General features: G+C 43.0%; 1 protein-coding gene across 6 annotated transcripts in view; it reads left to right on the forward strand.

Moving 5' to 3' along the window:
* Positions 1-12443, forward strand: part of AKAP7 (A-kinase anchoring protein 7) — a 236121-nt gene that overhangs the window by 160238 nt on the left and 63440 nt on the right. Inside the window, exon 1 of one of the 6 annotated variants that reach the window (XM_033939180.1) lies at positions 10792-10917. The exons of the other annotated variants lie outside the window; for them this stretch is intronic. Within the exon in view, the coding sequence (XP_033795071.1) occupies positions 10869-10917 (49 nt within the window). The 5' untranslated portion in view covers positions 10792-10868. Of the gene's footprint in view, positions 1-10791; positions 10918-12443 lie in introns of those variants that run through there. 6 annotated transcript variants of the gene reach the window in all.

The raw sequence follows: 12443 nt of genomic DNA on the forward strand, positions 1-12443 counted from the left end.
TTCCAAGTTCCAAGTAACATAGTTACATAGTAGATGACAGCAGATAATAAAACTTAGAACTGTGAATTATTGGTGGAGAGTTTTTTTCTGCTATGCTTATTCCAGAGTGGTCCTCCAAAGAGCACTATTCTTGTGCCTGGGGTGGGAGCCGGGTTGCCAGTGCTAGGCTTACCCCTGGCCCCAACACAGAGTGTTAATGGTGGCAGTTTGGGGATTTAGCACCACCCACAGGCCACTTCTGGTAAAATAGTGGAATTGTTTTTTTCTTTTTCCCCAATTTTTCCTTGGAGAGCTAATTATTTTTGGGAAAGTGCATTGAATGCTGTATGGCTTTTGCTGGAGATTCGGATGTTATAAAGCCAGTGCCAAGAACTGAGTCAAAACAATTTGATTTCAAATGGATTATTGTTTTGAGCTTTGCCAGTGCTTCCAGATATTGTTGTTGGAGGTGAGAAGGAGTATCACGGGGGAGTACGCTGGAGGCATGGCTATTGGGCAAAAGATCCTTGGTAGAGAGCGGAATCCTGCAGAACCAGTCGGAGGAGTTGGAGAGCGGAGATCGAAGGAGGCCGAGGTGAATCCAGGTAGCAAGGCGACCAGAGGAGCAGTGTTCTCAGAGAGAGGAGTCGGTCTCTACACTAAAACCCAAGGTGCAGACTCATCAGTGCCTAAGGTAAGGGTACCTTAGGGTGCTGGTGAGGGATACCAAGTAAAAGGGTTCTTTTCTAGGAGGGAAAGATGCTAGAAGAGCCACACTTGGTTTTTGTTCTCTTCTCTTTCCTTTTCAGATGGATTCGCCAAGCATGCACCCTTCGTGGACGCGATGTGGGAATCCGTGAGGACACAAATGGATAGATGGAAAGGGAGCTAGAATAAGGATTGTATTTGAGCATATAGAACCTGTGATGAACAAGCCGTTTATTTTTCCTTTTCAGTGCCGGGCGAAATGGTGGAAACAATTATAAAAAATAAAATTGTGAAACATATAGACAAGCATGATTTAATGAGACAGAGTCAGCATGGGTTCAGCTGAGAGAGATCTTGCCTCACCAATTTACTTGACTTGTTTGAAGGTGTGAATAAATATGTGGATAAAGGTGAGCTGGTTGATATGGTGTATCTAGACAAAATTGATATAGTGTATCTAGACAAAGTTCCTCATGAGAAGCTCCTGAGAAAATTAAAGAGTCATGGGATAGGAGGCAAAGTTCAGTTGTGGATTAGGAATTGGTTATTGGACAGAAAACAAAGGGTAGGGTTAAATGGCCATTGGTTTGTGGATTCTCTCATGGGGCACCTAGACGGAAACAGAGGGTAGGGTTAAATGGTCATTTTTCTCAATGGAGAAGAGTAAACAGCGGAGTGCTGCAGGGATCTGTACTGGGACCGATGCTATTTAACTTATTTATAAACAATCTGGAAATTGGAACGACAATTGAGGTGATTAAATTTGCAGATGACACTAAACTGTTCAAAGTTGTTAAAATGCATACGGATTGTGAAAAATTGCAGGCAGAGCTTAGGAAATTGGAAGACTGGGCGTCCAAGTGGCAGATGAAATTTAATGTGGACAAATGCAAAGTGATGCACATTGAGAAGAATAACCCAAATCACAGTTACCAGATGCTAGGGTACACCTGAGTGCCACTGTAAACAATACGATGAAACCTTCCACTCAATGTGCAGTGGCAGCCAAAAAAACAAACAAGATGCTAGGAATTATTAAAAAAGGGATACTTAATAAGACTAAGAATGTTATAATGCCTCTGTATCGCTCCATGGTGTGACCTCTTCATGAGTTTTGTGTTCAATTCTGCTCTCCTTATCTCGAGAAAGATATAGCAGCACTAGAAAAGGTTCAAAGAAGAGTGACCAAGATGATAAAGGGGATGGAACTCCTCTCTTATGAGGGCTCTTCAGCTTGGAAAAGAGATGGTTGAGAGGAGATATGACTGAAGTTTACAAAATTCTGAGCGGAGCAGAATGGGTACAAGAGGATCGAATTTTCATTCCATCAAAAATTACAAAGACTAGAGGACACTCGAAGTTACAGGAAAATATTTTTAAAACCAATAGAAGGAAATATTGGTCATTCGGAGAATAGTTAAGCTCTAGAACGCATTACCAGAAGTTATGGAAAGAGCAGATAGCGTAACTGGTTTTAAGAAGGGTTTGGACAATTTCCTGGAGGAAAAGGCTATAGTCTGTTACTGAGACAGACATGGGGGGAAGCCATTGCTTGCCCTGGATTGGCAGCATGGAATGTTGCTACTCCTTGGATTTTGATCAGATACTAGTGACCTGGATTGGCCACCATGAGAATGGGCTACTGTGTTTGATGGACCATTGGTTTGACCCAATAAGGCTATTCTTATGTGTATAAATAAAGTTTTTTTTTGATCTTTTCATTACCTACTGTTTGTATTGTATGAGGAATCCAGTCCCTCCAGTTGCTCATGCAATCACAGGCTTCTGGCTATTTAAAATTTCTGGTTAGTGCCTAAGCCAAAATCAGCGGGTGTTCCAGTGGTAGAACTGACACTTAGCCAGTTGTATGATATTCAGCACTTAACTGGCTAGGATAACTGCATAAACAAGCCACTTAAACATAGGGTTATCTGTATGCGGTTCATCTTAGCTGATTAAGCACTGAGTACAGTGTGCCCCCGGTCGTTCGCGGTCCCGGTCAATCATGGTATTTTCTGACTGCGAACCGCCGACAAGGAGAGGGCAGAGGGGGAGGCAGGAAATCACTTGCGGTATGCTCTGACCGCCTCTTCCTGCACTAAGTCGGGCTTTATCCAATCAGGAGCTGCTTTGACATGCATGTCCTGATTGGATAAGGCCCGACTTAGTGCAGGAAGAGGCGGTCAGAACATACCATGAGTGATTTCCTGCACTCGCCACGCTCCGGCTGCTCTCCTGCTGCCCTCTCCCGCTGCCTTTTTCAGGCTTCCCCATGAAAAACCGTATTCGCTGTTTTTCGAGATTCGCAGGGGTTCCTAGAACGGAACCCCCATGAATATCGGGGGAGTACTGTATCACACTTTATTGGCTACAAGGTCAACAGATACTTGATGAACCTCAGGTTTCTCCAACTCACTGACAGCTCCTTGGCTACACAGTGTACAGCAGGGGTGCCCACACTTCTTTGGCTTGTGAGCTACTTTTAAAATAACCAAGTCAAAATGATCTACCAACAAAATTTAAAAAAACACAAAGCACACTGTATGCAGAGAAAATGTTAATTATCATTTATATTCAAGGTTTTTTTCAAGAAGGTCAAGGCAGAAGACTTTAAAATATGCAATTTCATCTCAGTATCAACTATACAAAAATAGACAAATATTCCCCCTCTCCTTTTACTAAACCGCGATAGCAGTTCCTCTCTCCCTGCACCCTCCCCTTTCTTTCTTTCCCTTCTCCCTTTCTTTCTGTTTTTCTTTCTCTCTCCCTGCCCCCCTTTGTTTCTCTGTCTTTCTCCCTCCCTGCCCTCCCCCCAGCCAAGCCACCACCGCCAATTTCTCCCTGCTTCCCCAATGCCAGGCCAGGCTCATACAAGCGCCGGGCCCACAAGCCTTCCCCCCCCCCCCCAACGTCAATTCTGATGGAGAGGAAGTTCCGGGACAGCCAGGCAGCGATTGGCTAGCCTGAAACTTCCTCTCCGATGTCAGAATTGATGTCGGGGGGGGGGGGGGAAGGGAAGGCTGTGGGCCCAGCGCTTGTACGCAGCTGGCCTGGTGTCGGGGAAGCAGGGACAACAAAATGCAAAGGCAACATGAGTCTGTCCCAGCCTCCGCGATCGACTCACATTGCCTTTGCGATCTACAAATCGATCGACCATTTTGGGCACCCCTGGTGTACGGTGTATCTGGAAGACATTGGGGTGAGGGGTAAGGAAACTGATGGAGTAGTGGAAGAAATATGCTGTACCAGAGTGCAGAGATACCAAGGGTGGCCCAGCCAGGAAACTGATATGTACCACCCCAATAAGTGAAATTGAAGGTCAATGAGTGAGGTTTTTCTCACAGTGCATTCAATGTATACATTTGAAATGGTGGTGAAGGGACTCAAGCCCAAGGAAGGGCTGCTGGACACTCTTATTGACAAGTGATGCTTTCACATGCCTTCATTGAAATTGGAATGACAAATGAGGTGATTAAATTTGCAGATGACACTAAACTGTTCAAAGATATTAAACTGGATTCAGACTGTGAAAAATTGCAGGACGAACTTAGGAAATTGGAAGACTGGATGTCCAAGTGGCAGATGAAATTTAATATGGACAAATGCAAAGTGATGCACATTTGGAAGAATAATCCAAATCATAGTTACCAGATGCTAGGATCCACTTTAGGGGTCAGCACCCAAGAAAAATCTATGTATCATTATAGACAATACTCTGAGACTTTCTACCTAATGTGCGATAGTAGCCAAAAAAGCAAACAAGATTCCAGGAATTATTTAAAAAGAGATGGTAAATAAGACTAAGATTATTATGATGCCTCTGTATTTATTTTTTATTTAAAAATTTATGTACCGCATAAAACTATGCGGTTTCCATACCACAAAACCGAAAAATAGAGGGACTGGAAACTCAATTCGCAATCAAATAAACAAATTCTCCAGTTTACATACACACTGGTGGAACGTTAGCTTTGCAGCATCTGAGGCATTTCCCCTATTAAGTTTTACTGGCTTGAAGGTAGCTTGCAGTTGCATGCTTACGAGGGATTAAGGAATTGAGCATGTTCCACCAGTGTGAATTTAAACTGGAAAATTTGTTTATTTGTTTCCATACCACATACATAAAATCTTGTTTCCCTCCGATTATCACATATAACATAGACATGGTGCGACCTCACCCTGAGTATTGCATTCAGTTCTGGTTGCTGTATCAAAAAAGATATAACAGAATTAGAAAAAGGTTCAAAGAAGAGCGACCAAGATGATAAAGGGGGTAGGAAAACTCCTCTCGTATGATGAAAGACTAAAGAGGTTAGGGCTCTTCAGCTTGGAGAAGAGACGACTGAGGGGAGATATGATTGAAGTCTACAAAATCCTGAGTGGTGTAGAATAATAATAATAATAATAACTTTATTTTTATATACCGCCAACTATCTTGCGACTTCTAGGTGGTTTACAATAAAGAGAAGTGGTTTACAATATAGAGAAACTGTAGTTACAATATAGATAAACTGTAGTTACAATAAAGAGAGACTGTACATACAGCGGATTAAAGGGTATAACATTGTACATCTGGTAGTTCCAACATTAATAAATATTAACAGCAGTTTGTGTGCCGTGCTGCTTACACATGATTAGAAATGTTCCTTAAATTGAATATAGTGTTCATGGTTGGTGATTGGGTTGGGGTTTATAATTTAATGATTTGGGTATGTTGTGGTATTATAAAGGGGGCTGATGTTCTGGTTCGTTATCTAAGTATTTCAAGAACAGGTATGTTTTTAGGTGTTTCCTAAATTCACCATAGTTGGTTGTATATGCAATTAGTTTTTCTAAGTCTTTGCCCCATGTGGCTGCTTGGTACGATAACAGTTGTTGATGGTATCTCTTATATTTACACCCTCTAGCCGGTGGGGAGACAAATTTCAGGTGTGTTTTTCTTTCATGTCTGTTGGTTGGGAATGAGAAGAGGTCTGTGATGTATTTAGGGGCTAGACCGTTTAATACCTTGAAACAGAGACATCCTAGCTTGAACTTCGTGCGTGCCTTCATCGGCAGCCAGTGTAGGAGTCTGTAGGAAGGGGTTATGTGGTCGTACTTCTTCAACCCAAAAATCATCCTGACTGCTGCGTTTTGTATGAGTTGTAGTCTTTGCATTTGCTTCTAGGGGATTGTCAGATGGGTGATGTTGCAATAATCCAGGTGGCTTAGTATAAGGGATTGTACTAGAATTCTGAAGGCTGAAGTGTGGAAGTAAGCCTTAATAGACCTAAGTTTCCAGAGGGTGAAAAACCCTTTTTTGATTAGGGAGTCTATATGGTCTTTCATGGTTAGACCTTGGTCCAGCATTACTCCCAGGACCTTCATCGTTGGTTGAATAGGGTAGTTAAGATTGTTAATGTGTAGTGATTTTGTCGTGTTATGTGCCTGTGGCGAGGCTATAAAGAATTTAGTTTTCTCTGAATTGAGCTTCAATTTGAAGTCTGTGGTCCATTGTTCCATCATGTTTAGTGCTTCAGTTGCTGTTGGGGTGATTTCGGAGGGCGATGTATTAAACGGGATAATGATTGTGAAGTCGTCTGCATAACTAAATACTTTTACACCTCGCTGTGTCAGCTGCGTACCCAGTGAAGCTATGTAGACGTTGAAGAGTAGTGGGGATAGTGGGGACCCCTGTGGAACGCCTGATGGATTTCTCCATATTTTGGAGAGGTTACAATTGGAGCGCACTTGATAGGTGCGGGTCGTAAGGAAACCTCGAAACCAGTCCAGCACCTCGCCTCCGATGCCGATTGCGTCTAGGCATTGTAGTAATTTTTCGTGGTCTACCAAGTCGAAGGCCGAGCTCATGTCGAATTGCATGACTAAGGCTTTGTGGCCTTTGCTGAATAGGTTGCGTATGTAATCTAGGATCGCTGCAATCACCGTCTCCGTGCTAAACAGCGGTCTGAAGCCTGATTGGGTTTCATGTAACAGCGAGAACTTATCTAGGTAGTTCATCAGTTGGATTTGTACTAAACCTTCCATTATTTTTACGAAAAATGGGATGGATGCTACTGGTCTATAGTTAGTTGCTGATGTTAGAGGTAGTTTATGATTTTTTGGAATTGGGGTGATTATGATGTGACCATTTTTTGATGGGAATTTTCCGTTTTTGAAATTGTTAGATATGTGAGTCCATAGTGTTATTTTAAAGTCTAATGGGGCTGCTTTCATTATGTTGGGAGGACAGGGGTCTAGGATGCAGTTTGATTTAGTGTATTTGTGATAGAGTTTTGTGAAGTTATTCCATTCTGGGTCCTGAAAGGAGTTCCAAAACATGTCAACTGGTGTTTCATTTTCATGTAGGTTGGCTATTTGCTGTTCATCTGTGTTGTTTGTTGGGCAGTTGTTTCTTAGGTTCACAATTTTTGAGTCAAAGTGTTGTGCTAGATCGTCTGCTGTTGGGAGTTTGTTGTCGAGCGTGGATCGTCTGTGGCGTGTGGTGTCGAATAGATTTTTAACTAGATTGAACAATTCGTGAGTGTTAATTCCTTTTGGACTTGTGTTGGATATTTGTATTATGGATGAGTAGAATGTTTTCCTTTTTTCTTTTATCAGTTGTTTATATTCTTTTACGTTTGATCTCCAATTGTTCCTGTCAGTCTTATCGTTTGATTTTTTCCAGATCCGTTCTAGTCTTCGTGTTGATTGTTTCATTATTAGTAATTCTGAGTCGAACCAGTTATTGTATTTGTTTGATCGGTTTGTTCTGTTTCGTTTAGGGGCTATTTTGTCTAGGATGGTTGTGCTTGTTTTTGACCATTGTTCCCAGAATTCACCCTCTTCGTTTGTCTCCTCGAGCGCTTCATAGTGGGCCCAGTATTCTTCTGGGTTGATGTGGCCCCTTGTAAGATGTTCTTTTCTTATCTTTGGGTGAGGTTTTTCTTTTGGTTGGTTCCAGTTTAAATTGAACATAGAACAGGTACAAGTGAATCAATTTTTTACTCTTATCAAAAGTTCCAGAAACTAGGAGACACTCAATGAAGTTACAGGAAAATACTTTTAAAGCCAATTAGAGGAAATATTTTTCACTTAATAGTTATGCTCTAGAATGCATTGTCAGAGGATGTGGTAACCATGGTTAATATAGATGGGTTTAAAAACAACTTGGATAAGTTCTTGGAGGAAAAGTCCATAGTCTGCTATTGAGACAGTCATGGGGAAGCCACTGCTTGTCCTGGGATTGGTAGAATGCAATGTTGCTACTATTTGGGTTTCTACCAAGTACTTGTGACTAGGATTGGCCACTGTAGAAACAGGATACTGGGCTTGATGGACCATTGGTCTGATCCAGTATGGTTATTCTTATGTGAATCGCTTATTTACTCTTTCCAAAATACAAGGACTAGGGTGCATGTGATGAAGCTTCTAAGTAGTAGATTTAAACAAACCAGAGAAAATATTTCTTCAGTGTGTAATTAAACTCTGGAGTTCGTTGCTGAAGAATGTAATGAAAGCAGTTAGCTTAGCAGGGTTTAAATGCCGCTACAGTAGATTTCTTTAATGATGTCACTGCAGATATCACCTCAACAAATATGTAACAAGGGACCACACATTAGTAACAGAGGTATAAAGGCCAGAAACTGGGGGGGGAGGGGGGTGCCAGCAGGAGGGATTGGTCGTCCCTTGTGCCATGCGATCTACAGGGTGTATTTCGGGACATCCCTCCCGCCACGATTGTTCAAGGGGGGTGCCGGGCAGGAAGGACTGGGCATCCCTTCTGTCATGATTGTTCGGGGGGGGGGGGGAAGGGATGGGTGGCCGCAGTAGAGAGATCCCTTGCCGTGATAAGCTCAGCAGCCGTGTCTACATAATGTAGGCCAGCATTTTCCTGGCCTACATTGTACGTGTCTCCCACTGGCCTAGGGAGATGCGTAAGGCTGCCTAGGTCCACCTAGGCCCACGCCTAGCCTTAGGCGAACTTAGGTGGGCTTGCGTGCCTTCCTAGACTCCTAGAAGCACCTCCAATGTAGGTGGCTTGCCTTGGGAGGTTTTTTTTAGGAAACGTGCATCCCAGTTTGCTGGTTAGGCAGCAGTTGGCCGCCTACAATCGGGACGCTGTTTATAAAATCCAGGCCTTTATCCTTACATAATCTCAAGTATCCTGGCAGTGTTACTGGTTTGTAGAGTGCACTCAGATGGAGATTTTCAAAAACCTGCATTAAAAAGCGCCGGTCTGCTAACATAGCCGTTTACCAAATCCAAAAACCTGAGACATTCTTAAAAAATCGCACATGGAAATGAGGTTGGCAGACACAGTGAAGATTTCCTAATTTGCATGTGCGAATTGCTGTTGTCAGTGCCGCTGTAAAACCCCTAAAAACAAAAACACAGCAACACAAAACCTCGACTGACCCGACCACCCCACTGCAGCGGGAGAGATGCCCATACTCTCCCGCTGCACTAAAACCTTGCTGCCACTAACCCCACCTCCCCCCCTTGCAGCGGAAGAGATGCCCACACTCTCCCGCTGTATTAAAACCTTGCCACCACTAACCTGACCCCCCTGCAGCAGGAGAGATGCCCACAATCTCCCGCTGCACTAAAACCTTGCCACCACTAATCCAACCCTCCCCCTCCCCCCCCTCCCGCAGCGGGAGAGATGCCCACACTCTCCCGCTGCACTAAAACCTTCCTGCCCCTAACCTGACACCCCCCCTCTCGTGAAGGGGCCTAAGGCTCTGATTGGCCCGGATGCCCCATAGGAGGAGTTTTAGGCATCCGGGCCAATCAGAGCCTTAGGCTCCTTCATGATGCATCCGGGGAGGGGCCTGAGGCTCTGATTGGCCCAAGTTGTTTAAAGCCCCTCCCAAGATGCACTGGTGAGGGTATTTCCTTAGACAATGCAGGCAGCTGGCAGGAGTGGGTTCTTGTCCCTCCCGTTTACTTGCCAGTTGCAGGAAGGTTTTAGAGCAGCAGGAGAGTGTGGGCATCTCTCCCGCTATGAGGGATGGAGCCAGGTTAGTGACAGAAAGGTTTTAGTGCAGCAGGAGACAGTGGGCATCTTTCCTGCTGCCGGGGAGGGGGAGGGGGGACGTTTGGGTAAGGTTGGGCAGCGAAGATGGGTTTTCTAGCAGTCTCTGACACTGACTGGCACCTCAGACCAGTTGTTTTTTAGCCGCTAAAAGCCGACACCACTTTTAAAAATGGCTCGGCATTTTTTAAGAATCCACTGGAGGGCTCATTTCAATGTTGAAGAGCCCATTTGCATGTCAGTGTCTGAGACTGCTAGAATCCTCGCTAAAGAGGGAGATAATCCCTTTTGATAATCCGTTGCTAAACTGCTGGAAAAACAGTTTAGCGACGGTGCTAAAGTTTGGAGAATCTGGGCCTCAGTGTTCACAACAAGCAGTGTTATACTGTTTACATGGTATGAGCTGCATTATTTGCATTTGCATGTTTTGCATCTCATTATTATGGGTAACCTAAATAATGCTGCTTTAGAACCCTTAACACATAGTAACAGGCAAATAATGCAGGTTAGTGACCTAAGGCAGCTTGGTGGACTTTTAGACCAAATGTTCACATTGGGCAAAAAATGTATTAGATTTCCATTTTGCAGCACAATTACACAGTTTCTGAAAAAGCAAAAAAAAACCAACCAAACCCCTGTTCATACTAGTGCAATATTTCCTTTGATTGACTTTACTTTTTTATTTGTTTGCTGAATGTATAGAGCAGGGGGATTGGGAGATTTCTATTGGTGGACCTCTAAGCATTAAAGAATTATATTTGACTCTGTTACAAGAGAGAAGATTATACTTTTTTTTTTTTTTTTTTTTTAGTAACAACAATCATTTAATCTATTTGTGTACACCAGAATGATCTGTGTGGCGGCAGTTCCAGTTTTCCACGACAATCTAATCCCCAGTTATGAACCCGTATCACTTGATTTAACTTCCCCCCCCCCCCCAGTCCTAAAGCAATTACATGAAGCAGCAGGGTTTAGAGGTGGAGTCTGTTCACTCAGCAGAGCCTGTAGTTTCCTTTCCCTTCTCATGCTCGCTCCTCTTTCCTCCCCCTCCCCTCTGTCTCTCCTTCCCCCTCTCTCTCCAGTAGACTAAGCAATTTTCTCACAGCTCCTACACTAATCTGCAGTTTGAGGTGTGTGCAAGGAAGGAAAGACAGCACTAGGTGCAATGGGTCAGCTCTGCTGCTTTCCTTTCTCCAGAGACGAGGAGAAAATCAGTAAGTGTTTCTGTTCCTGTACAGTAATGCTGCTGGCTGTCATGTGCTTCTGTCGCCTATGGTGAGTTATGAGTAGCAAAGCAGAGCCGGCAGCATCCTTCTGCTTTTTCCTTAATCGATGCATTGCTTAGCTTGGAATGACAGCCCAGAGGGGGTTGGCTTGAAGTGGGGGCTGGGGAAAGAGAGACGATTAATTAATGCATCTATTCGGCTTGAAATCCCTAAAAATAAAGACGTTACAGAAGAAAAAAAAAACTTGTTTCTGATTTTTTTCCCCATCCTTAGTGGTCTGGCAGCTCAGTTCTGTTATCAGATCGAGTCAAGGTAAAATACATAAATGAACTGATACATATAAAATCCTTCTTTCTGTCTTACAGAACGCTTAGGTTATTTTTTTTCAAACTTAGAACTAGAGATATTAATGGCTTTCCACTTAAGTTTCATTTTGAGAATCATTTAATGTATGAGTTGACTTTTTAATGTACCTCTTTATTGTGTTATGTGTTTATTCACTAAGGTGTACCTTGTTGCTTAAATTATCTTTCTGTTCCTTTATGGGGTAGAATGTCATATATAAGCATCAAATGGAAACTAGAGAAATTTGTATTTTAATGCTTCTCTGTGCCAGACAAAGGGCTCCTTTTACTAAGCTGTGTTAGCGTTTTTAGCGCACGCAGCATTTTAGCATGCGCTAAACCCGAACTATGCGGCTTGAACTAACGCCAGCTCAATGCTGGCGTTAAGTGTCTAGCGCGCGGGGCAATTTAACACACGCTATTCCGCGCGTTAATGCCTTAACGCGGCTTAGTGAAAGGAGCCCAAAATGTTGCTGGAAGATATAAGAAATCATCTTGCTCCCTTAGGTTTCATTCAGAGCTTGTTTAAGTGCGTTCTTTTGTAAAAAAAAAAAAAAAAAGGCAACTCATACCAAATGAAGGAATGATCGAGTTGAACCTCTGCAGCTGTATTACATGAGTGCAAATGATGTGCATTAGCCTAGGGCTTGAAAGTGTCATGGGAGCATTTCTTTCTGGTAGTCTCCCAAATTAGAGGACTGCTTAGAATTCTGCATTATGTTTTCATAGGTCTGCTTGATCAACTTAGCTAATTGTCTGCAAAGTCTAGGAGTGGATGCTTCGACCTTACTGGTTGTACAATAAAATCCTGCTTTTCAGTTGCTGGTGCAGTTAAACTGTAGTGTTGATGAAGCCATCTATAAGCAGGCCCTCAACATTCATAATAGTATTTAGGCCAGACAATCCTGACTTTTGCATCTGGTTCATATTTCCTGCTTCTTGTTCCTCAGGAAACTGGCCAGGCACAGATAAAATGAAAGATTAATAAAAACAACCTTCTTTTCTGCTTTCTCACTTTAGAACACAAAACCTGCAGGCCATCAAAATTGTTAAATTGGTTCAGATGTTCCAAGGGTTGTGTCACTGGGAAGAAACACTTGATTCAAATAATCTCAGTTCAAGGTTTGCTCATAAATTTTGAAAAAGCCACACATGCCTTTATTTATTTAT

Source organism: Geotrypetes seraphini, chromosome 3, assembly GCF_902459505.1.
Source record: "Geotrypetes seraphini chromosome 3, aGeoSer1.1, whole genome shotgun sequence".
In the NCBI taxonomy this organism is placed as follows: Eukaryota; Metazoa; Chordata; class Amphibia; order Gymnophiona; family Dermophiidae; genus Geotrypetes; species Geotrypetes seraphini.